The 24,311-nt window shown below is 51.0% G+C and overlaps 5 protein-coding genes across 5 annotated transcripts; 4 read left to right on the top strand and 1 right to left on the bottom strand.

Annotated features, from left to right (window-relative positions):
- Positions 1-974: 974 nt before the first annotated feature.
- On the top strand, positions 975-10,678 carry BDP81DRAFT_484755 (beta-ketoacyl synthase domain-containing protein; the record flags this gene model as incomplete). The annotated part of the gene is made up of 9 exons (XM_060595122.1): positions 975-1,372; positions 1,465-1,731; positions 1,797-2,092; positions 2,184-2,413; positions 2,466-7,796; positions 7,853-9,457; positions 9,512-9,742; positions 9,794-10,512; positions 10,576-10,678. 9 exons carry the CDS (start codon positions 975-977, stop codon positions 10,676-10,678), a joined length of 9,180 nt encoding a protein of 3,059 aa, XP_060439511.1.
- Positions 10,679-11,509: 831 nt separating this feature from the next.
- BDP81DRAFT_331675 (major facilitator superfamily transporter) lies at positions 11,510-13,622 on the bottom strand (the record flags this gene model as incomplete). Its single annotated transcript, XM_060585527.1, has 6 exons — positions 11,510-12,329; positions 12,404-12,671; positions 12,731-12,741; positions 12,792-13,047; positions 13,119-13,280; positions 13,340-13,622. The coding sequence occupies 6 exons, from the start codon at positions 13,620-13,622 to the stop codon at positions 11,510-11,512; spliced, it is 1,800 nt and encodes a 599-aa protein (XP_060439510.1).
- A 684-nt stretch (positions 13,623-14,306) lies between these two features.
- Positions 14,307-16,669, top strand: BDP81DRAFT_358754 (FAD binding domain-containing protein). Its single transcript, XM_060586368.1, has 5 exons — positions 14,307-14,753; positions 14,813-15,237; positions 15,294-15,930; positions 16,003-16,130; positions 16,211-16,669. Exons 1-5 carry the CDS (start codon positions 14,348-14,350, stop codon positions 16,379-16,381), a joined length of 1,767 nt encoding a protein of 588 aa, XP_060439509.1. The 5' UTR covers positions 14,307-14,347; the 3' UTR covers positions 16,382-16,669.
- Positions 16,670-17,481: 812 nt separating this feature from the next.
- Positions 17,482-17,717, top strand: BDP81DRAFT_438990 (uncharacterized protein). Its single transcript, XM_060591367.1, has one exon. The coding sequence runs from the start codon at positions 17,535-17,537 to the stop codon at positions 17,688-17,690; it is 156 nt and encodes a 51-aa protein (XP_060439508.1). The 5' UTR covers positions 17,482-17,534; the 3' UTR covers positions 17,691-17,717.
- A 4,282-nt stretch (positions 17,718-21,999) lies between these two features.
- Positions 22,000-23,458, top strand: BDP81DRAFT_503100 (pectate lyase; the record flags this gene model as incomplete). Its single annotated transcript, XM_060595586.1, has 6 exons — positions 22,000-22,405; positions 22,465-22,594; positions 22,708-22,746; positions 22,802-22,924; positions 23,001-23,157; positions 23,213-23,458. The coding sequence occupies 6 exons, from the start codon at positions 22,000-22,002 to the stop codon at positions 23,306-23,308; spliced, it is 951 nt and encodes a 316-aa protein (XP_060439507.1). The 3' UTR covers positions 23,309-23,458.
- Between the last annotated feature and the right edge of the window lie 853 nt (positions 23,459-24,311).

The raw sequence follows: 24,311 nt of genomic DNA, 5'->3' as shown, positions 1-24,311 counted from the left end.
GTATGCAAGTCGGCCCGAGACGCCTTGTGGGTAATTAGGATGTAAGATTGGTGGCGCGGGGTATTTTGGCTAAATCGACTCATCCCCATCGGGGCCAGTAAAGCATCCCACGGATCTTCGTGCCGAAAAGCTTACCACTTCTATATAAGTGAGCTATGCTGTGCCGCTTGGCTGCAGCGTCTAGCTAGCCGAGCCGCAGACAACTTGGCAAAGGCTTCACAAACGCCATATCGAGATTGTGTAGACGCAAGTCATACATACGTCACCCCATTGGGATCATGAATCCTGCCATTCTGGCACAACACCACGAGGAAGGCGTGAAATGACAGATTTCGGAGTCTTCGGGACCAAGTCACGGCGGCAAGACTCGTTATCACATCGAAGGATCCCCCGAATCCTTCGAGAATTGCATCTTCAACCAGGCAACAGTTCGGCATTCCCAACTTGGACTTATCATACGGCCTGGGCCGTGAAGGATCGCGGGTCTTCCAAAAGCAGTTTTGCACTTTGGTTTAGGGCCCGCCTCGAGAGGCACAGCGAGCCGTCAAGTCCAAAGCCGCGCTGCTAATTCGACAGTAGGCTGTTAGCTACAACCCTCCTGAAGATTGATTTCTGTGATACTTGAGCCTTATCTCCAGAGCGGTAGGATTCGTCATCGGATAGGGACTGTCGAACTCTGTTCCGATTAGCGCTTATGTTCCTGCGGTCTCGTAAATTCTCAGCCTGGAAACTGAGATTCCAAGTGCTCCTTGTTACTAGGGATACGTGTGGGATCAAAAGGTTTGATACCTGTATTGATTTCGTGTTAAATAACAGTTACCCCATACACAAATGTCTGAATTGTATGATAGTCTGAAGCTCAAATCAACTGAGGAGCCGTTCGAACTTTGGCTTGCTGCCTTCTCTGCCCGCCGAAACTCTTGTCAAATCATACCCATTACCCCTCAAGGCTGATCTCTTTTTCACTTGCAAATATGGTTGAGCCAACACCTAGTCCCATTGCCATCGTTGGCATGGCATGCCGTCTCCCTGGCGGTTCGGATAACCCTTCCAAACTTTGGAATATGCTTTCAGAGGGACGAAGTGGCTGGCGTGAGATCCCCGAAGATAGATGGAACAAAGATGCGTTCTATCATCCAGACCCTGAGGCAAAAGAGGCCGTCAATTTCAAGGGCCTTTATTTCTTGGACCAAGACATTACTGCTTTTGATGCACGCTTCTTCAATGTCCACCCTCATGAAGCCCACTGCCTCGATCCACAGCAGCGCATCTTATTGGAGACGACATACGAGGCTCTCGAAAACGCTGGGCAAACCATTGCCGGTATCAAGGGCTCTGATACATCTGTACACGTAGGAGCTTATGCCACCGAGTAAGTTCTTACCTCATCCTAGCGCGAGAATGTATCTTAGGAAATATGTCGGCTCAGGCTGGAGGCACATTCGGTCTAACATATGCACTTAGCTTCGAACGCATGGGCTACAAAGACACAGCAAGGACGCCTAAGGCTCATATGATCGGCACCGGAATCGCAATTCTGTCAAACAGAATATCCTACGTCTTTGATCTCAACGGGCCGTCCAGTACGGTCGACACTGGGTGTTCAGGAAGTATGGTAGCCTTGCATCAGGCATGCCATGGGCTCCGAGCAGGAGAGTCCAAGATGGCTATTGTCGCCGGTACCCAACTCGTCCTCACCCCTGACCAGATCATTCCCATGAGCAGTGTCGGGTATGTCTTGACCCCTACCAATACATGCGTGACTTGTTGAACAAGAGCTGATGAAGGGGTAACAGCATGACCAATCCGAATGGCAGATGCTACGTCTTTGATAGCCGCGGCGCTGGTTACGCAAGAGGCGAAGGTGTTGTCACTCTAATCCTCAAGCGTCTTGATGATGCTGTGAGAGACGGTGATAGGGTCCATGCCCTCGTCCGGAACTCTGGTCTGAACCAGGACGGCAAGACAGTAGGTCTCACGTTGCCAAATCCTATCGCTCAAGCGAATCTTATGCGCCTCGTATACAAGAATGCCGGTCTGGACCCAGCAGATACTGTATATGTTGAGGCCCACGGCACTGGAACTCAAGCTGGTATGTGATATTCGCTCTATCTCCTTCGTTCTACTTTTGCTTCCCTCTGTATTCCATTATCCACCGAAAGCGGACCCTAACAATGGAGCAGGTGATAGCGCAGAGATATCATCCATTGCAGAAGTCTTCTGCCCCGAAGGCCAACGTGAGGACGGTCTATATGTTGGATCTATCAAGTCAAACATTGGCCATCTCGAAGCTTCAAGTGGTGTCGCAGGATTGCTCAAGGCCATTCTGATCTTGAAGCACGGCGCAATCCCACCCAACATTGACTTCATCAAGCCGAAGCCCACGCTGCATCTAAAGGAGCGTAAGATCAAGGTATGAAACATCCTTCCTGCCCATTGGGACTGCTGTTGACCATGACATCAAGATTGCTACTGAAATGGTTCCACTCCCTGAGTCTACTGGACCCCACCGTGTGTCTGTTAACTCCTTTGGCTACGGTGGAACAAATGCCCACGTCATCCTGGAAGCTCCAGCCAGCTACGAGAAATCAGACGGAGTCCCGGCTCCAGCGAAGTCAAATGGTACCAATGGGCAGGCCAATGGACAAACCAACGGGCACATCAATGGAAAGGCCAACGGACACACCAATGAGCATTTCACCGAGGGAAGTGGCACCAACGGACACCCGGAAGTGCACGAAGTCACTTCTCCTGAACCTGGCACCAATGGGACCAACGGACTCAATGGCTTCAACGGAAAGAAAAGAGACGATGTCGAAGTGATCGACAGCTTACCTACCCCAAAGCTCTTCGTCTTGTCAGCTCGATCGGAGACATCTTTGCAGGCCATGGTAGCCAATTTACAAGGATGGGTCTCTGCTCACGGCGATGCCCCCTCACTTTCCAACCTTGCTTATACTCTGTCGAGCCGTCGATCAGAGCTGCAGTTCCGATTTAGTGTCGCAGCGGCCAGCCATGAAGAGCTCACAAGCCTTCTGGGACAGAAGCCGCGCATCACCAAGGCGGCGTCCAACTTCCGCTCCGTGTTTCTTTTCACGGGACAGGGAGCTCAGTGGCATGCCATGGGCCGCGAGCTTACCAGAGAGCATCCGGTGTTTAGAGCATCGATGCTCCAGTCAGAGAAGATCCTGAAGGATCTTGGGGCAGACTGGAGTCTGATTGAAGAGCTTTCCAGAGACGAATATAACTCGCGAGTTGGACAGGCTGAGATCTCTCAACCCTCTACTACAGCGATTCAGATCGCATTGGTTGACCTCCTCAAGAGCTACCGCGTCTTTCCCAATCTTGTTCTAGGACACAGCAGTGGCGAGATAGCCGCTGGCTATGCTGCCAAGGCGTTAGACCACGAAACAGCGCTCGAGATATCATATAGGCGCGGCTTCATGTCACAGGCATGTTCCCGTGTCATTTCGGCCAGAGGCGCTATGATGGCCGTGGGTTTGGGAGAAGACGACGTCAAGAAATACGTCGAGCAGACCAGAACCGGGCTCATCTGCGTTGCATGTGTCAACTCTCCCGTCAGCACAACCATTTCTGGAGACGAAACTGCCATCGACGAACTCAAGCAAATTCTTGACGAAGAATCCATCTTTAACCGGAAGTTGAAGGTGGACACGGCCTACCACTCTCATCACATGAAGAAGGTCGCAGCAGAGTATCTCAACTCCATCGCACACGTCAAGGCTCGCACTCCAAACCCTGCCATCAAATTCTACTCTTCTGTTGCCGTCGCACATAAGACAACTGAATTTGATGCACAGTACTGGGTTGGCAACCTTGTGTCCCCAGTCCGTTTCGGCAACGCGTTGGAGCTCCTCTGTCGCACAGAGCTCGTAGGCATCGAGCCGGCACCGCTCACCCTGTTCACCGAGGTTGGCCCACACGGTGCCTTGGGGGGCCCAGTCAGGCAGACCATCAAGGGGCTGACTGGCTTCAAGTCAAGCTACCTGTCCACGCTGTCTCGAGGTCGTGATGCTGCGATCACCCTTCTTGAGACAGCAGGCAAGCTGTTCGAGTTTGGATATCCAGTCTCGCTGCAAGCAACCCTGGGAGGAAGTCAATCGGCTACGTTCAAGTTGGTTGATGACCTTGCCCCTTATCCTTGGGATCACTCCACGAGCTTTCTCTATGAATCAAAGCTCAGCAAGGAGCACCGCTTCCGCGCGCACCCACCGCACGATCTTCTCGGCCTTCGGGTCCCAGGGACCACGCATCATGAACCCACTTGGCGCAACCTTCTAGGCGTAGGAAGTCTTCCGTGGCTCAGCGACCATGTTGTTGATGGCTTCGCCATTTTCCCGGCGTCCGGATATCTCTCTATGGCCGTGGAGGCAGTCCGCCAGATCAGCGTCGACAGAAAGATAAAGGGTGTCATCTCCCAGATCCACCTGAAAAATGTCTCCTTCACAAAGTCGATCATAATTCCCGAAAGACGCACCGACGGACTGACGTCTGATGTAGAGGTCCTTCTGACGCTGAGACCTGCCAAAAGTTTGACCGACCGTACATGGGAGACGTTCCGTATCATGGCTCTTTCACCGGAGGATGTATGGCACGAGCACTGCTCGGGACATATCATGCTCGAGTGGGCAGCTAAGGAGGATGAAGTCGAGGGATCCCGTGAAGAGAACAGGGCAAATTCGAGTGGCCTCCAACACCTCCAGGACATCATCGACGCTTGCGACACTAAGATTAGCGGTGAAGACCTTTACAAGAACTTCAGTGAGAACGGCAATGTCTATGGTCCTACATTTGCCGGTATCGAGTCGGCGCAGATCGGCTCTCGTGGAGGCGTCGCAGAGATCAAGATCCCCGATGTAAAGAGTATGATGCCTCGTAAGCATCAGCAGGAGCATGTCATCCACCCAGCTTCACTTGATACAGTCTTCCAACTCGGACTTCCACTGTACCGCAGGGATGTTGGTAATGGGCCCGTGATGCCTACAAGCATCGATGACCTGATCATCAACTGCAAACTCAGCAGCAAACCTGGCACCAAATGGACTGTATGCTCTACCATGGGCCAGAAAGGCTTCCGGTTTGCTAGTATCGACATCATGGTATTCGAAGAAGTCACCGAAGGTGCGCCACTGGTGCCCGTCTTGGACATTCGCGGTGGCGCGCTTCGGGGAATCGGCGAAGCTCCAGTGGACGAGAATGTTCTGCCGTTCTCACGCAAGATGAGCTACGCTCTCGAGTGGCAGCCCGATGTCGATCTCCTGGCGTCGCTACAGCAAAGGGATGAGCCAAACCAGCTGGTGTCGTATCTTCAGCTTCTGGCCTTTAAGCAACCACGCATGAAGATACTGGAATTGAGCGTAGGGACCGAAGCCGACATAGCGCTGCCATTCCTTGAAGCAATTGATCGTCCTGAAGGGTTGCTTCTTGGCCGGTATACATACTGCAGCGCCGGCACCCATGTCGAGTCCTCGGATAAAGCTAAAGCCTCTCTTCGTCCATGGATTGATCGAGTCGACTTCAAGACGTTGGATACTTCAAAGGATTGTACTCAGCAAGGTTTTGCAGAAGAGTCTTTCGACCTCATCATTGCTTTGCAGGCAGAGCCGAGCTCTATTGACGAGTCTCTGAGCAACTGGCGAAAGCTTTTGAAGCCTCGCGGCAAGTTGGTCCTTAGCGCATCACCGGTCCAAGGTAAACAGAAGGATGTTGTTAGCCTGCCAGAAGTTGATTGGCATGCCCGATTGGAGCATCACAGCTTTCAGATAGTGATTCCAGACAAAGAAGACCCTGCCACAAGACCCAACATGGTTATCGCCACCGCCGTTGAGGAGCAGTCGTCACCCCAAGATTTCCCGTCAATTCGAATCATCTCCCAGTCCCAGTCCCAGTCAGACCATTTTGCATCTCTTGTAGATGCATTCATGGCATGTATGACGAGACAAGGATTCCCCTGCTCTTTGGATGGCTGGTCATCTGAGCCAGTCAATGTTGATGCCATCCATATTGTCCTTGACGATTCGTCAGATCCTATCCTTGCTGCACCGAGTGCCGATAGGTTCGCCCAAATCGTCTCGCTAGTCACCAAGGCTAAGAGCGTGCTGTGGCTAAGCTGTCAAGATAGCGGTGCGGATATCCATAATCCGGCAAAGGGGATGATCAGCGGCCTCGCCAGAGTCGTGCGGCGAGAGAATGCGGCTATGCGTTTCGTCACTGTCGACGTACAAGATGATGTTATATCGACTCCGGAACTTCTGGTGTCCCAGATCTTTGATATCACCAAAAGGTCTTTTGCCACTCCCATCAGCACCTCACGATCCGACGAGGATGAGTTCACCTTCAGCAACGGCCAGCTCCTCATTCCTAGAGTTCATGCGGATGCCAAGTTCGATGACTGGGTCAAGAGGGCCATTTACGCTCAAGGAATGGAAACTGGCTCTTTTCAACAGGCAGAGAGACCCCTCAAACTCGAGGTTGAGACGCCAGGACTGCTCAGCAGTCTCCGGTTCGTCGACGACGAGACGCTATCAAAGCCCCTACAGCCATTTGAAGTTGAGCTTGAGGCAAGAGCATACGGAGTCAACTTTAAGGATGTATTCATCGCGATGGGTCAGATGATTCCGGGTGTCACCATGGCTGGTGAGTGTGCCGGTATTGTTCGCAAGGTGGGCTCTGCTATCGGGGACAAGTTCCGCGTCGGCGATCGCGTCTGCGGAATTTTCGCGGAGCCCTTCTCTAGTCACCCAAGGATCGACGGAAACTTCAGCTGTCACCTTCCAGAGAGCATGCCCTACTCCGTGGGTGCGTCTATCCCTGTCATTTTCTGCACCGCATACCACTGCATCGTGGAGGTCGCTCGCCTCGAGCGTGGAGACACCATCCTGATCCACGCCGCTTCAGGCGGTGTCGGCCAAGCAGCTATTCAACTTGCCCAAAATATTGGAGCCGAGATCTTCTGCACCGTTGGTAGCAGCGCGAAGCGTCATCTGCTCATTGACACTTTCAACATCCCGCCAGATCACATCTTCTCGTCCAGGCTTCGGACATTCAAGCAGGGCATTCTACGACTTACCCAAGGCAAGGGTGTCAACTGCGTCCTGAACTCGTTGTCAGGCGAATCACTCCATGACTCGTTTGCTGTTCTTGCACCTCTGGGAACCTTTGTCGAAATCGGAAAGTCTGATATTTATCGGAAAAACGAGATCAGCATGGTTCCTTTCGACAACAGTGTCACATTTGCTGCTGTAGATTTGACGGTCTTGGCCCGGCTCAAGCCGACCAAGATGCGAGAAACACTTGACAAAGTGCTCTCATTATTTGCGGATGGCACCTTGAAGCCTGTGGCCCCCATAACTGCTATGCCGATGACCAATATCGAGGAAGCTTTCCGTCTGATCCAGTCGAGGAAGCACACCGGCAAGGTCGTTCTCGTCTGCGACGAGCAGACGCAAGTCAAGTTGACGCTGGCACGTCCTCGGCCTCTCCGGTTGGACAGCAATGGCACATATGTCATCTCTGGTGGCCTCGGAGATCTTGGTCGAAGGATTGCCAAGTTCCTAGCCGCTCATGGTGCGGGACATGTGGTAACGTTGTCTCGTCGCAAGCTTCAGGACGAAGATCAGCTTGCATTCGAGGAAGAATTGCGAGCCTTAGGAGCGCAGCTACACATCATGTGCTGTGATGTCACGGATCGAGAGTCATTACAATTAGCCGCTGCCGAATGTGCAGAGAAACTTCCTCCAGTGAGAGGAGTCATCCATGCAGGAATGGTCTTGAGGGTAAGTCTCGGTTATGGATTCAACTCCTCACACAGCGCAGCTCACTTTATTTCTAGGATCATCCTTTTGAGATCATGTCTCACGATGACTACATGACCTCGATCAAGCCCAAGGTCCAGGGCACTCAGAACCTTGACACCGCCTTCGGTGCGTCTGATTCCCTGGACTTCTTCATCATGCTGTCATCCATCACCGCAATCCTGGGAAAGTCTGGGCAATCAAACTACGCTGTCGGTAACGCCTACCAAGATGCCTTTGCCCAGAGCAAAAAGGCATCGAGCTGCAGATATATTGCTTTGAACCTCGGTGCGGTCGACGGATCATTGGCCATTACCTCGCTGCCTCCTGCGCAAAAAGACGCCATGAGACGCGGATCAGTCCTCATGTCGTTTGATGAAGTCTTCGCCGTTTTGACCTACGCCATGAGCGCGCAGGCAAACGAGGATGATCTCCACCAGCTGATTCTTGGTTTTGATCGAAAGTCGATGGAGGCGGTCCATGATGAGATGGCTCTTGCGAATCCCATCTTCAGCCAGATTCCCTACCTGGAGAAGGAGGGAGAACCGACAAAGGAAGCCGCCACTGACGTTGGAAAGCTGCTTCAACAAGCCTCTTCGCCCGAGGAAGTCAAGAACATTGTGGTCAGCGGCATTTGCCAACGATTTGCCATGTTCACTGCCGTTCCAGTTGAAGAAATCAGTCAAGACGTTTCGATGGAGAGTTTCGGTCTCGACTCTCTTGTTGCCATCGAGTTGAAAAACTTTCTCTCTTGCACCTTCCAGGCGACACTTCAGACATCTGAGGTTCTCGACGCTGTCAATATCTTGAGTCTGGCCAAGGTCATCATTCTCAGGTCCAAGCTCGTCCCCAAAGACGCAGAGACGGCTGTCGTGGAGACGGATGACGCCCCCACGGCCGAGCAGGTATCGGATTTGGCCATCGAGATTATAGCACCCGGTGCCAACCACGACTTCCACTGCTGTCGAGCCTCTAAGACACTTCAAAAGATGCCTCTCGTTGACTTTGACGTCATGTTTGACGACTACTTGGACAAGTCAAGAATGTTCTTTTCCGCCGAGGTTTTCAAGACTATCGAGGACGATGTAGTGGAATTCAGGAAGCCGGACAGCATAGGCCGGGAGTTCTACCGTCGTCTCCACGAGCAGGCTCACGATCCCGCAATCGAGAATTGGCAGGAGAAGTACTTCCTTCAGAGCATGTACCTGCAGAGACGCATGCCACTCGCACCTTTCAACAACTTCATGGCATTTCATCCTCTCGGAGACATGGGCCACACTCAAGCCGAGCGGGCAGCCATGATTGCAAGCATCGCCTTCCAAGCCAAGCAGGACCTCGAATCAGATCGATGGGAGCCCATGACGTACATGTTTACGGCCAACTGCACCGATCTTTGGCAGTACATCTTCAACACGGCTCGATTGCCTGGTGTTCCGTTAGATCGAATGGCCAAATTCCCTGGCAACGACTACATGGCGGTGCTCTATCGCGGACACATCTACAAGGTTGAACTTATGGACGGAGATCACAATGTTCCCGTCGAAGCATTAACCAAGATCTTTAACGCTCTCCTAGCTCAGCAAGACATTGTTGACAACTGGACAAGCATCCTTGGCACCGACGATCGCACTTCATGGGCAGAGGTAAGTTTTGCGCAGACGCAATGAGTGATCGTGGAACTAATTGATGCAAAACAGAGTCGACAAGCCTTGATTGAGCTCGATAATTCCAATAAGGAGACCATAGACATGGTAGAGGCCTCTGCTTTCCTCGTCTGTCTCGATGACACGGAACCTGCGCATGCAGAGGACAGAATCAACAGCATGATGATGTTGAATGGTTTCAACCGGTGGGTTGATAAGTCCATCGCATTTGTGGTGTGCAAAAACGCAACTTCTGGCACATACGTCGAGCACACAATGATTGATGTAAGTTTATCAGTCATCTACTTTGAAACAAGGTTTTCTGACACATTATAGGCGATGACTCTCTTCGCGATGCAAACTGCTATTGTTGAAGGTATCATGGCCTACAAGCCCCCAAGAGAGGTCAACGGACACGCCAATGGCGTCGTCGCCGCGCCTAGAGAGTTCACCCTCAAGACAATGCCGGCCTTGGACGAGCGCATCCAACATGTGCGACAGCGTTTCGAGAAGGACATCTCAAAGTTTGGATACAGAGACATCGTGCTCTCCGACTTTGGAAAAGACGTCCTCCTCGACCGACACCTCCCCATCAAAGGCCTCTATGATCTGATGGGTCTGCTTGCTAACTACTATTACTACGGCTACAATGCCCAGTCTTGGGAGGCCGTCTCCATGTCACACTACCACAAGGGACGGCCTGACATTGTGCAAGTCAACACACCAATCACTGCAAACTTTTGCACCATCGCAGACGACGAAAGTGTGCCAGCCCGGAAGCGCTTCGAGTTGATGGTCGAGGCTGCCAACGCTCGTAACCAGGTCATCAAGGAGGCGTTTACGGCGGGCCGCTGCTACCAGCGGACGCTCAGAGCCCTCGAGCTCTGCGCAGAAGAGGGCGAAGAAATGCCTGCTCTCTTTAAGAATCCGCTTTATGAGCAGACTGTCGAGCCTAACCAGATGTTCTCGAACACCGATGGGCTATCTCCCGAGTCTTGCTTTATCATGCAGAACCCGAAGAGGTTCTGGATGACGTACTATGTTACCGATGCAGGGTAAGTGACTTTCTTGGTGGAATACCTCCGTTTTGAGAAGGAAGCTAACATTTCAATCTTCAGAGCCCATTTCTCTGTCGTCACTGGGAAAGAAGAGGTGATTGCTTGGGCAGACTGTCTGCAACGTGCTTCTTCAGTGTTGAAGACGTTGATAGACGCGGCATGAAGTGGACGGTGCACCGATTTTGGCGTTTCAATTGTTTAACAATGGTTGCTTGTGGTTTCTCTTGATTGATGTTTAGTGTTAGAATTGACTTTCCTTGCTGTCAACTACATTCGTTACACATATCCAGGCACGCTTCTGAATCTTAACTCAAAGTGCAAGTAGAGTAGATTCTTCTGCTGAAGAACATCAAATGATGGGTATCAAAGACGTCAATGTTTTACCATCACAACGAGATCGATTGGCTTCATGACCGCTACCTTTGGGGGTCACTTTACCATGTATTACACGAACATGAGGCCTATGGAGTTTTCCACACATTGGCCACTAACACTATGTCAATGTACAGACATCATATCAAAATGCGAACATCGTCACAAAATTGCCTTCAGAGATTGCTCCAGGGGCTCCAGGGCCTGGCTTAGGGTGCCCGTACATTCCTAGGCTCCCATCCAGCGCCTGCTTCGGGTGCTGCTCCAGCGGCCCCATTTCTTGGGCCACCCTGTAAGGTTACACTACCTTACATTACCTTAGCACGTATGCTTAGGTACATTATAGTGCAGAATGTCTCCAAACCCAATCATCAGATGGGAGAGCATGCTGAAGCTGGGTACGACTCCAGTGCGGCCCCTGTAGACGCTGAAGCCTTTCCCACTGAAAACCTCATCTTGGCTAACGATTGTTGACGCAGAACGATTGTAAAATTGACATGATGTCTGCAATATCAGGCACTGATTCCAGCAGAACGATTGCAACTTTCCAACGATAAGTACATGTATAGCCCTGTCTAAAGCCTAGCGGTAATGCTGCGTACTCTAGGAAGCCTATTAATATCTATACAGTCTTTTCATTCCTTCCCTGCTCTAACGGCGCAGTTGCAACTGGGTCGCCGGTGCCGGCTTCTTGACCCTCTGGAGATGGTTGCACCCGATCGTCTGGAATCCATCGTCTCTGCATGCCAAAGCTGAGCACCAAGGAAGTGCCAGCTACAACAATTGGCAAGATGAAGGCCCTCGAGATGGCGAAGCTGAAAGCCTTCTGCACGAACGGCAAAACAGCTGCGGGAACCGCCTTCGCCAAATCCGATGCGCCCCCGTCTTGTATTGCCTTGACATTGACCCCTCCCGGCGCTCCCGCCAGCCGACGGTAAAGCTCCTGGGAGAAGAGGTTGGAAGCGATGCTAAGTCCCACTGCACCACCTAGCAAGCGATGGAAAACCACCATGGCACACGCCGTCGGCATGTCGCTGTCGGGAAGGACGACCTGCACCGCGATAAAGGGGACCTGTTCCGCGAGGCCGATGCCCGCCCCGCTGAGGATTTGAAAGCCGATCCACTGCCCCATCGACGATTCTCTATCAAGTCTCTGGAGTAGAACGCAGCCGGCGATGAAGACACTGGACCCGAGCCACATGAACGGGACGTAGTAGCCTTTTGAGCTGACGCACGCTCCTGTGACGATGATGGCGATGCTGCACGGTATTCCGTACGCGAGACAGCGGACGCCGGATGTCACGGCATTGGTGCCCAAGACTGCTTGAAAGTAAAACGCCAAATAATACATGTGCGTATTATGTGCCATAGACATTAGCATGTTGAAGGTGCAGCTGATGGCCACCGTTCGCTGTGAGAAAATCCGCATAGGGATGGTGGCCCTGGGTTCGGAGGTTTGCCCGGTCAGCTCCTGGTAAAGATAGCATCGAGAACTCCACCTGAATATTCAGCTTACTCTTCTTTCTTTCTTGCCTGCAACAAGCCGAAAGCTGCGATGAAAACCCCAAATAACACAAGGCATACGTAGACCTTAGGGTCAGACCAGGGATATTTGGTCCCGCCCCACTGAAGAGCAAAGAACAGAGTGATTAGGCCGACGATGAGAAGAAACCCGCCAAGTAGATCGAGTTTCTTCAGCTTTTGGCGCAACGAGAGTCGCCCATGTATTGGTGTTCTCGCTCTCAAAATCTTGTACGCGATTCCAAAAGTTACCGCCCCAAACGCTAAACAGACTGTCAGGGAATCTTGGTCGGATGCTCATCCAGACACCTTCATCACTCACGTAGGTTGATCCTGTTTTCAGTCAGAATCTTGTCAGAGAACATCATTCGGGGGCACCTTACCAGAAGCAGAATCTCCAGGTAAGTCGAGGCGTATCTGTGATGAGTCCCCCAAGAGTCGGACCCAGAACTCCAGCGACGCCGTACATGCTGGTGACGAGGGCCATTCCGAACGGCCGAGCTCGCAGAGGAACCGACGTGCCGTAAACCGACAGACTTCCACAAAGCAGGCCGGCGGCTCCAATACCAGAAATCACTCTACCAGTGATCAATGCCGCAGAATTTGGCGAGGCAGCGCAGAGAATCGAGCCTACTTCGACTTCAGGAAATTACGGAAAGCTTTAGTAAGTGACTTTATCGGGAGACATACCAGCTGTTGTTATCACTCACAGATGATGACAGAGGTCAAATAGAGAATTCTGGCGTTGAGCAAGGTGTACAGGCGACCAAATGTAGGTTGGAATGCCATTTCTGTGAAGAGGTACGCGCTACCGTACCATGGCACGTCATTGAGTCGATGGAAATCACTGGTTATCTTAGGAATCGCCGTCGCTGGAGATGGTGAGTTCAAAGATCTACCGAAATCTGCTGTGGAGATCAGATAAGCTTACCTAGGATACTTCCATCGATGGCTATCATGAAGGTTGCAATAGTAAAGACTGTTGATAGAAGAGCTAGCTCTCGTGGTGTTGCATATTGATGAGCCTGCGACTCTTCGGAGTCTTCGCCAGTCGTCGTCTCAGCCACATCAGTTCCTTGGCTTCCGAGTTTCTTCTGAGTCTTCTCTTCAACATGGTCGTTGACAGGAATAACGTGAGTATTGCTCTTTTTTCTGTCCACATTTAGTTGAGGTGGAGTTGAAATCTCCAAGGTATTTCTAGCATCAGCCTCCATATTATCAGACGACCTAAAGGTTACAAAATTAGACAAATTTTGAATTGTCTGAAGACAAAATTGAGCACTGTCAATAGTCTTCAGGGCGCTTCTGGTCGGCAGACGTCCTTCAATCCTGACGCAGAGCTCCCAGCAACACGACTGATGTCCGATTCAGGACATTGATGGGCCTCGTCTTGCCGAAAGGGTCTTTCGTTCCTACAGCTCTTCTACGGCTGACTGCATTCAGTAATAAGATACACACAGGAACTAGCGCGTGCAATCCTTTGGCAACCCGCGTAAGGTTGCGCTGAGAATCCTTCAGGAGTAATCCTGCGGAAACTACGGGAACGGTACCGTCGGTCCAGGAGGGCTTACAGCTGCTTCGCAGCACATAGCCTGAAATCAGCGCTTCGGCTCGCTTTTCCGTACCATCCACAACAATCTTGTCAAAAGAAGGCCATCGCTTACTAGTTGATTTGATGAGAAGAATACGGGCTACGGTGATTGGCTGGTCAGCCAAGACGTCTTTCGATGTAATGTAGATTGCCGCCTTGCTGCGCCCTTGCACACCGAAGGATCGGGCAGGACGACACGAGATCTCTGCCTTGGCGTTCTCGTCACAATTCACATCAGATTGAGTACTATAGCCGCAACAGCCATAGATAAAGTATGTAAAGAAGCTATTCACATTGATTACCTATCCTTCCAAAGAGCGGTGGTTGGCGGACTCCTCAACACGCAGCATGATTTGCTCCAAGTTCCTCCTCGCGCTTTGCGCATCTGTTTTGGTACATGAAACACCTGCCTCCCCAGAGTGCAAGGCCTTTCCAGGCACTGCATCATGGCCCTCAAGCAATGATTGGTCTCGCCTGAACAAGGCGGTTGATGGACGGCTCTTCAAGCCACTTCTTCCTGGCGGCGTCTGTCACCCGGAGCAGCCGAACTACAGTGCAGACCAATGCCCCAACCTTCTGCCGGCTTGGAGAACCTTTGAGTTTCATGCTGAAGACCCCATCTCAATGATGTGGGACAACTGGACCAACTATACCTGTGTTCCTCTTGATGGATTTCCTTGCAGCGGAGCAGGCTATCCGTCTTATGTTGTCAACGTCACCACGGCGAAGCATGTCAAGGCTGCCGTCGACTTTGGTGAGTGCATTTCGCAACACGAAAAAGAACAAGTTTAGCTGACAGTGACTCATATACAGCGCGGAAGAATCAGGTTCGTCTAGTCGTCAAGAGCAGTGGGCATGATTACCTCGGGCGTTCCATTGCGCCAGGCTCCCTTTCGATCTGGACTCACCACCTCAACAACATCCAGTACCACGAGGGTCAGTTTAAGCTTGCTGGATCAGGAAAGGTCATACCCGGGGATGCCATCACCGCTGCAGCCGGAGCGAAGATGGTCGATGTGTATGCTGTAGCAAGCCAGCACAACCGCGTTGTCGTTGGGGGTGGAGGTAAGACCGTTTCGCAGGGTGGCTTTGTGACGGGCGGCGGCCACTCGATCTTGGCACCGCACTATGGTCTCGCGGCAGACAACGTGCTTCAGATGGAAGTTGTTACCCCAGGCGGTGATATTATCACTGTCAATGAAGATCAAAACGCCGACTTGTTCTGGGCCCTGCGAGGTGTAAGTCTTGGTCCGCAGGAGTCTTTATTGTGCATCTACTAACGTGGGCATCGCAGGGAGGAGGTTCGACTTTTGGGGTTCTCACTTCCGTCACAGTCAAAACGCATCCTGAAAAGAAGCTTACCATGGTTTTGTTCATGGCCTTCACGGTCCCAGAAGCCCCCTTTACTCTAGACCTCGCTACTTGGGGCGCTTCTCAGCTCCCTTACCTCTCCGACTCCGGCTTGTCAGGCTACCTCATGGCAACTGTGAATTCGACGCCGCCGATTCCAATACCCGGTCTTCCGGAGCGAGTCGCCGGTCTGATGGGCAAGACAATCATCTTAGATACGCAAGATACGGCTAAGATCAACGAAATCTTTCAGCCACTCAACAAAACTATCCAGGAACGTTGGCCTGGACAGGTCAACTTACTGATCTTGACTCAACCGTACGACTCATTTGCGGCCTGGTATGCCGAGAACTTTGATGATGGTCAAGCAGGCGGCTCTGTCTATCTCATTTCGCGACTGCTGGTCAAGAAAGCTTTGACCAATGACCTGGATGCACTGAAGAGTGCACTGGAGCCCATTCTCCTCAACGATGGTTGGTTAGGAACCTACCTGGTTGCTGGAAAGGGTGTCAATGAAGCCAAGCCCCGGGGCGAAGGAAATTCTGTTCACCCGGCCTGGCGCAAGGCATATATTCATGCGCGTGAGTACTCAAACAGCAAAGTCTCAAGGTCTACTAAGGCTACATGTTAGATGAGTCACTGACAATAGGTAGTTACTTGGCAGGGCTGGGGATACGAACCGTGGGATCCAGCAGCTGGAGAGAAAGCTAGAGAGATTCTAGACGCTAGGTTTGAGCCTCTTCGCCAGCTAACGCCCGATGGAGGATCGTACATTAATGAAGTAAGTTTTCATAACACATAATGAAAGCACATCACACGTGCAAACATCCAGATCATGGCTTCTGCTAACGATTCGATTAGGGATTTCCATTTGAGAAGAACTGGCAGCAGGCATTCTGGGGCGCGAACTACCCGCGATTATCCAAAATCAAGCGAAGCATCGACCCCAAGGATGTTCTATGGTGCAAACCTTGTGTGGGTAATGAAGGCTGGGAGGAAAAGAGTGGCGGTCGCCTTTGCAAGGTTCAGTAGACCAGCAACTTCCTAGATTGTTGTGAAATATTTCCACTTCGTCATTTACTCACTCATGTGCACGACTGAGGCATTCCCATAATTCGTCTATGTGTATTCTGGATAGCACGACCGATTTGTAAAATTCAAGCGCACTTGACGCGTTTATACTCGCAAGAATAACGTCAGCTTTGTACGTATTTTGGACAGAAACTTCTACATCGTGAGGAACTTGTTGAGGACAATCCATTTTTGCTCAGTCCTTTTGGCAATTCTTCAAATTGCATTTATCACGTTTGAGAAGGGTACAATGCACGACGATGCTGAATGCTAGAACCCTCGTCTTTTTCATGTCCTATTCGATGAATCACCTTTGACTCTGTTGTATCCAGAAGGCAGGAATGAAGGCTAAGGTTGTTTTGACGGACCGATCGTAGACCCACTGTTTCCCCGGTATATCGGGGCCCCACTAGGCCGACCAGCCGACGAAGCTAGCTCAGACAGGTCGCGACGTTGTGTTAAGCTGCGCCATTTTTGCCCAAGATTCAGTGAAAAGGGGTTAAGGGATTGATGACGCATGAAACCACAAAAATAAGGCTGAGAATGACTTGTGGTGCCAGCTCAGTGGAAAATGTTATGCCGTTGACGCAAATTGGTGGCTTCGAGGTTGTCTCGGATGGCCCTGGTTTATGCATCCCCCACTTCTCGGAGCGGTCTGCCCGGAAACACACTTACCTGGAGCCTGGCATTCTCAACCGTTGCAACCACATCTTCTGTATGTCTCAGCCACCAAGCCTCAAGGAAGATTCTAGGCTTTTCGGAAAGTCGGTAATGCCCGGCTAGATTAGACTGTTAATTCCGTCAAATTTATGAGTCGCTTGTTGGGGTTCATATAGGTAATTGATGGGATTGCACACACTGCGACCTCGTCACATGCAGTGCAAATTTGCTGGGAGAATTGTTGTTGTTGTTGTTGTTGTTGTTGTATTTTAACGCCGTAGCGGCAAGGGCGCAGCCGCCCTTGCGGCAGACCTCCCGAAGGGTATATGGCGTGGAGGGCCGTAGGCCTATAGCTATCACTAGATACAGTCCAGCTCGTCCTCCAAATCGTGCCCAAAGGCAACTATGTGTTTAACCTGTCTCTGGGTGCCGCTGGCTTGCCCGAGACAGTGCTATGGTCGTCCCTAGAACGCAATTCCGCCAGTATCTCCTATCCTTCGACCCAGAGCCCGCAGGCTTCTGGTTTACACAACGTTCCAGTAACCGTCCGGAGTATACCGTAATAGGTAATACCGCCACAAGGGAAACCACAAGGGGCAAAACCTCGTAAGGCTAGGTTGTAGGGCTTGCTGTTAGGTTCTGTAACGAGCATAGCTTATATAGCCGCGGCTATACATCGCTACCCAATGGTCGTTTCGTCTCTTCGAGGGAGTCTTCGATCGTTTAAGGGGCAAAGGTGCTGAGAGAGCGAAGTCGAAAAGTCGGTCGGTGATGTTCAATTTGGGCCCGGAAGCGCCACTTGCGCCGGGAAAGAAAGTCGCCCGTCTCCTTCGGGAGGCTAGATGGAACCTCTGCTCCCTGCCCTACCAGGAAGACTTCGTCTAGCCTGCGGAAGGCGAATTCAAGTCGACGGCGGCTCGTTAGGTTGAATAATCGTCGGCTCGATTCGAGGGGAAAATGTGCGTTGTTAAGGGTTTGATTAGCGTATAGCTAATCCACCCCAGCGCGCAGCGGCAGACCGCGGGGACTGGGGCCCCTCCTTAGCATGGCACTAACAGCCCGTGCCAAGCTGGAGAGATGTTTCGTGGAGGTTGGGGGAACCTCTTTGATAAGACTACGATTGATCACCGCAGCCTTCCCTTACCTTATGACTTACAGACACAGCTTCCCTGAAGCTATCCCCGACTACGAATACTGTTACCAGTTCCGCAGCCTCAACTTCTGCAAACATACCTCACTACAACTAGCTGGCGGTAAAAATATAATTAGGCAATTATACTATAACTAGATGAAATAAAAAGAGCAGAAAATAAAGTAATATAATATAACTAGTTAACGGTAACGTTAACTATAATATAATAAAATACAATCGCATACAAATAAATAGGTGTTACGCCCGCCGCAACTTGTCACTGTGGGCATGTAGCTATATAATGCAGAACAAGGGAAAATGATGCGGAGTCATCATTATGGAAGCTTTTGCTTTGTGCCACAGTTAGTTGCCTTCACCTGCTCGTAACAATAGGGGGGCGTAGGCGGGTTACTTACCTCTCTTAAAAGAATATTAAGTTAGGTAGGAAAAAGAGGAAATTGATCGGCAGTGGAAATTAGTAAGGAGGTATAGACCCCGGTGGCCCCACTTCTACCGCCTAGTCAACTACCCTTACGTGATCTATGGCGCCTCCAGTCGTAAGCAATTGCTTGCTATATTGTACGGGATTAGTAATTATATTCATTTATACGTAGGTCACGTATGGCACTTTAGCGTACTTAATTGTACGGCTACCGTAAGTCTACTGAGAAAAAGTGTTTTGGCGGAGTGCCTCTTGCAGTCTGCCGTATGTTTGACTCAACGCGGGGCTGTAGGGCTGTGACAGGTGTCGTTCATGACTCGGATTCACGATCGTTTCTCGCAGACCAGGCAGATCACAGCAAGGATGACTAGAGAAGCTTTGCTGGGCTACTCCGTACGTTACCTACAATGAATACTTGGTCGGCGGAATGAGTCAGGTTTGTTTCTTTTTCTTTTCCCCATCGATTATTGTAAGTACCCGGCTTCGGTCAAGTGGTCGGCGTTCAAATGGCGGGACGTCGTGTCAGTGATGTAGCTAGCTGATGGGCTGTTCTGACTGGCAAAAGCGACCGTCACCGAGCGTGTCCCACTGCTATCAACTTCCTACGCCTGATCAGGGTCTGAGCTCATCAACGCTCCCAGAACCGAGCTGCAGCGATGTTCAGTGACGACGAGGATCGCAAGCTGGGCACGCCTCTCGTTGCGCTTGGAGCACCAGGTAAATTGTAATAGCTGCCAGCTGGGATCGTGAGCAATCATGATCTAATGTTGGAAGGCACGGGCGGAGGGAGAAATTCTACTAAAGACCAGGGGGAGTTGAGGACTCGCCGCAGATCATGCAACCTCATGGGTATGTCTATCGAGCAACACTGGCCGGATTGTCGATGGGGGAATTCAGAAGCGACCAAGGCCTGCAGCTGGCCCGTGAATTCAAATGGCCCAGGCCCTTTCACGTCTCTTCGCACGTTGCTTTGTACGTGGCTGCGTTTTCGATCTAAAAGACGAAGGCTCGTAAGGAGTACTGTGTAATGCTACCGCAACGTCAGCATAACACACTACTCCTCATCATCGTCTTCGAAATGAAACTCTTTGGCCTCCTGGACAAAAGCTTCAAGGATCAGGGGCCTACTGTGCGTGAGAATGCAGGGAGAGCTTCACAAAGAGGGGGCCAGGCGAAGAGTGCCTGTCCTGGCTCGATGTGGAACCAAGATTGCTTGCTCACCAACACCTTAGCCGACTCGCCAAAGACGTCTCGAATTTTGTTCAGCCTGATTCCTCGCCTTTTAGCGGTGCAACTGTCCATCGGCCAATCCCATTTCTTGCCGATTGTACTAACGAGCGATAACAAAAGGACTTTTCCGGTCCGCAGTAACATACCACCCTAGCTGCCCGTATCGAATCGCGATCGGGGTTCATTCTCCCGCAAGATTGAGGTGTCCATTCGCGCTAGTCTAGAGCAAAAGCCACTTCTTTTTGGCCCAACGGTGGATTTCCTTAGTGACGTTGCGATCGGCTGCTTCTTGGCCACGAACGAGACCGAGCATCTGTCGCTGTAGCCAGGGGAAACCCAAACTCAATGGGCAGTGGGAACTGTGAATCCGAAGTAACCGGAATGCTTGTCCTTGGGAACCCCTTAAGCCGCTAAACCTAGAGACGCAACATATCAGATCACTCGGAGCAAAGCACCTAGTCCAAGCCAAGGCACCCTTCGCTCCAGTCGCAGCGGAAGAAACCTATGGATTTGGATAGTGGTAAGGGTGGTGTTTGAAGATGTAAGTTGTAGTCTGGTGATGGTGGCTTGAATGTTCATCTGCCGTCCTCTCGCCTGTTATCCAAAACCGCCTCAATTCTCTCGAGCCTATCTCTTTTGGACATCATCAGGCCCTCAGAAAGTTAGTTTACCGTCAATGGGGACTAGTTTTTACGGTTTGCCAAAGCCGAGAAAGTTCGACCACCGGCCACCATATCAAAAAACCCGTGCCTCGGGTCGCAGCCAGAGGCGAGATGAACCGTCATCACACCATCTAAACCCGCTCTGCCGTGCCGCGGTGAAGATTATCGTTGCCCGGTCCCCCTCCTTTTTCCCGCTCCAGCAAGCCGCACTGCCTCGTCGTCCGTCTGGAACAAGAAATGGAACAAGCGAAGAAGGGGATCAAAAATCAGCCACCACCTGTGCAGAACTGCGAACCAACAGCGTTACCGTACAACCTAGCTCATTCCTCCAGCGCCATTGGGCCGTTTCCTGTCAGACACCAACATCCCGCATCACGAAAGCGGTCATGATCAAGCTGCCTCAGTGGAATTGGGAACAAACAGGATAATCGCGACAATTTCCGATCGCTACATGTAGTGAGTGAAGTGCATAGACTGCCCATCGCAACTTTGTGTGTGTCGGATTGGAAGCCCAATTCGACCGTGAGTAAGGGTAGAGCAGGGGCCACCTCGAGAGGATACAATTACACCTCGACGGTCCACCCAACCTCCGGTTGAAATCTCCCTTCTACTCCTTACGCAGAATTAACCAATACAGAGATATTGATACTTCGTCACCCCCAGGACCCTACGGTTCGAACCAATACCCTGTGATAGGGATACCAACAGTGTGCCTATTCTCATGTGTTAATTACCTTTTTGTTCTGCGTTGGACTCAGTCCGTTACAAAAATTCAATCGATCTTGTTTCTAACCATTTGAGGGACCAAATAATACTATGCGGATAAGCTATGTGGATAAGCTATGTGTATGCTGTCTCTGCCACGCATGCATGCAGAGGTTGAACCAACTTTCGGGGTTGCCTTTGATTGTTATGCCTTTTTCCACAAATGGGGAACTCTTCTTTAATGATGCCCACGTGGAAACCACACACACTGATCGAAGGGTACAAACGATACTCTACGTAGGATCTCAACTGAGCGCGGTATCTTCGGGTTTGTGGGGTAGACTCGGATGTGTCCCGGTGACAACCCCCTGCGTCAAGCTAAGCTTATACGATTTAGGAGTGCTCGGAAAAGGGAAGGCAAAATGATTGTTGTAGACCCAGTTCATACTTATTCATCTGGATAACTATTAATCACTCATTACTGGTGGAAATCTGCGCTGGAAAACATTTTCCTTCATTCATCGGATGTGAGGCTGAAGGTAGCGGGAGACCTAGGTGAGGTAGTATCATTTTCAACATCAGGAAGCAACAAGAGAAAGATTGAGCGCCCAATTATTCAAGAATCAAGTTCCTAATGGCTATGAGTACAGCGTTATATCCCCAAGTGAACCAAGATCACATCATCAAGCTCCACCCCTGATCTTCGGAGCCAAGACTTCCCAGCACCCTGCTCCCGGACAACGCCAAGATGCACCAATACTACCCCCTTGCTCTCATTCCCGCGGCTCTAGGCTGCCTGAACAGCGACATGAACGCGTGTGTCAGCTACATCAAGTCCAACGCCGCCGCTTCGACCTTCTGCGCGACCTTCACGAAGAGCACCGTGACTGCCACCACAGCTCTTCCCGCTTGGGCTATCAACTGCTCACAGAAGCCGAGTCTCATCTCCGCTGAATGTACTTGCGCCTACAGCGGTGCTGGTGGTAGCTCTCCGACCACTACATTGAAGACCACTACTGCCGCAGGAGGCTCTACGCCCACCGGCGTTACTACCGCTCTGCCCCAGTCCTCTGGGGCTACTTCTACCAGCAAGGCTATCACTGTCTCTGTTGGACAGTCGTACGATGGCGGCATGAAGAAGTTTGACCGCAGCCGTACGTTTTCAGAAGGAATTGGATGAAATGTGGGTGTTTCACTACTGACATCGGAGTAGCCAGGGTTTGCGCCGAGCAGGACGAAGCAGGCGAGGCCGATGCTATGTTTGTTCTTGAGTCTGGTGCCACTCTCTCGAACGTCATCATTGGGCCTGATCAGGCAGAGGGTGTTCACTGCAAGGGAACCTGGTGAGTGTTCTACCGCAACCACACTAAGTAATTCGATGCTAATTGAATGCAGCACACTGTACGAAATCTTCTAACAGCAAGCACTCGGGTAACAGCTGACTGACGATGACTAGTAACAATGTCTGGTGGTCTGACGTTTGCGAGGATGCTCTGTAAGTTTCAATGTCCCGAGTGTAAGACCATTCGTCACTAATCTATTCCACCCAGCACCCTCAAGCAGACCAGCGGAACCTCTTACGTCAACGGTGGCGGTGCCTTCAAGGCCGCGGATAAGATTATCCAATTCAACGGATTTGGAACTGTCTCAGTCAAGAACTTTTATGCCAACGAGTGAGTTGCAATTCGTTACCCCTTGTTTTGATACAAGTTGCTGAAGCTTGATTAGCTACGGAAAGGTCGTCTGAAGCTTTGGTAACTGCAGCGGCAATGGGGGTGCACGCAACATTATCATGAACAATGTGATTGCAAAGGATGGCGGAGTCCTCTGCGGCATCAACACCAACTACGGCGACACCTGCAAGGTCACCAGCTCATGCCAAGATGACAACAAGATTTGTGATAGGGTATGCTGACTTCAACGCCGACTTCTCTTCAAAAAATGCTGACTATTGAATGCAGTACACGGGGAATGACAGCGGCGCCGAGCCTACTAAGATGGGCAGTGGCTCTGACGGCACTTACTGTGTCGCCACTAGCTTCACTACCGCCTGTTAATTTTACGATGACTGCAGCTTATTTGTCTATCCGAAGCGGCTTGATTTTAGCTGTGACATGGCGGCTTAAGGATGACAGACTTCTGCTTGTAGGAGCTTAGCAATTAGAACCTTCTCGCTCGTCTATTGATCCATCTGGCCTGTAACTTTCATGTAAATACTTAGTCAAGCGCAGACATGATATATCACGCCGATCGTTCGTTGCAGACTTAAGGATTCAGACGTTCCAAAACGTATGTACACTGAACTTGTATCGTTTTCGCTTCAGCAACCAGTTACTCGACTCCACCACATGGTCCATATCCCTAAGGCATATATAGCAGTGCCAATTTCTCTTGGGCTGACGACAGAGCAAAGGTGTTGATCGGAATGAAAGTCCATGTACCTAGATGTTTGTTCCAGCCGCTCAATAACTGTTATGTCCTCAACGAGATAAACCAGTCAAACGGGCAGATAATGGCAGCATGATTACATCTGACAGGGAAGTTTGGGTGCGCATTGTCAAAAAAGATCTTTGGTATCAAGTGCCATGGGTAGTACAGACCACTGTTTGTCTGCAACTGACAAGCAACAGAGAGACATGCAGTCCGTGTTGAGGTTACATGACATGTATAGCTTCTTGGCAAGCACCCCTCAGGACTCTGCGCCTTCCCAATGTTCTCTAATCACGTCGTTCAACCTCTGCATCTGGGACTCTTGGCAGCGGGCGCCTCATTGCTTATTTATTCAGTACATGGGTAGCAGTTGGTCTTTTGCTAATAGAGGTTGATTTACAAGCGATGTCAACCCACAAGTATCTAGGCATCCAACTCACTGTGTCGCGAGATCATCCGATGCAGCTGCCAAGATTGTATCTGACTTGATTGATTGTGACTTGGGATGCACTTTGTTTACACCACAGCACAAAAGTCCCGTTGACGCACCAAGCCGGGACGAGCGGGACTCGTGATTGCTAATGTGCAACCTAGCAGTGAACATCATATTATATATATCGGACTACTCCC

The sequence above is a fragment of the Colletotrichum phormii genome (genome assembly GCF_030913505.1).
Source record: "Colletotrichum phormii strain CBS 102054 chromosome Unknown BDP81scaffold_28, whole genome shotgun sequence".
In the NCBI taxonomy this organism is placed as follows: Eukaryota; Fungi; Ascomycota; class Sordariomycetes; order Glomerellales; family Glomerellaceae; genus Colletotrichum; species Colletotrichum phormii.
This window is presented reverse-complemented; position numbering and strand designations above follow the sequence as displayed.

What these genes read in the sequence shown, in the direction of transcription:
- BDP81DRAFT_358754 (XM_060586368.1), top strand. Translation starts at nt 14,348, where the DNA reads ATGATTTGCTCCAAGTTCCTCCTCGCGCTTTGCGCATCTGTTTTGGTA. An exon ending in TGTTCTGGGCCCTGCGAGGT is followed by an intron (nt 15,238 to 15,293) that starts GTAAGTCTTGGT and finishes TGGGCATCGCAG; the next exon opens with GGAGGAGGTTCGACTTTTGG. An exon ending in CAAGGCATATATTCATGCGC is followed by an intron (nt 15,931 to 16,002) that starts GTGAGTACTCAA and finishes GACAATAGGTAG; the next exon opens with TTACTTGGCAGGGCTGGGGA.
- BDP81DRAFT_438990 (XM_060591367.1), top strand. Translation starts at nt 17,535, where the DNA reads ATGGTCGTCCCTAGAACGCAATTCCGCCAGTATCTCCTATCCTTCGAC.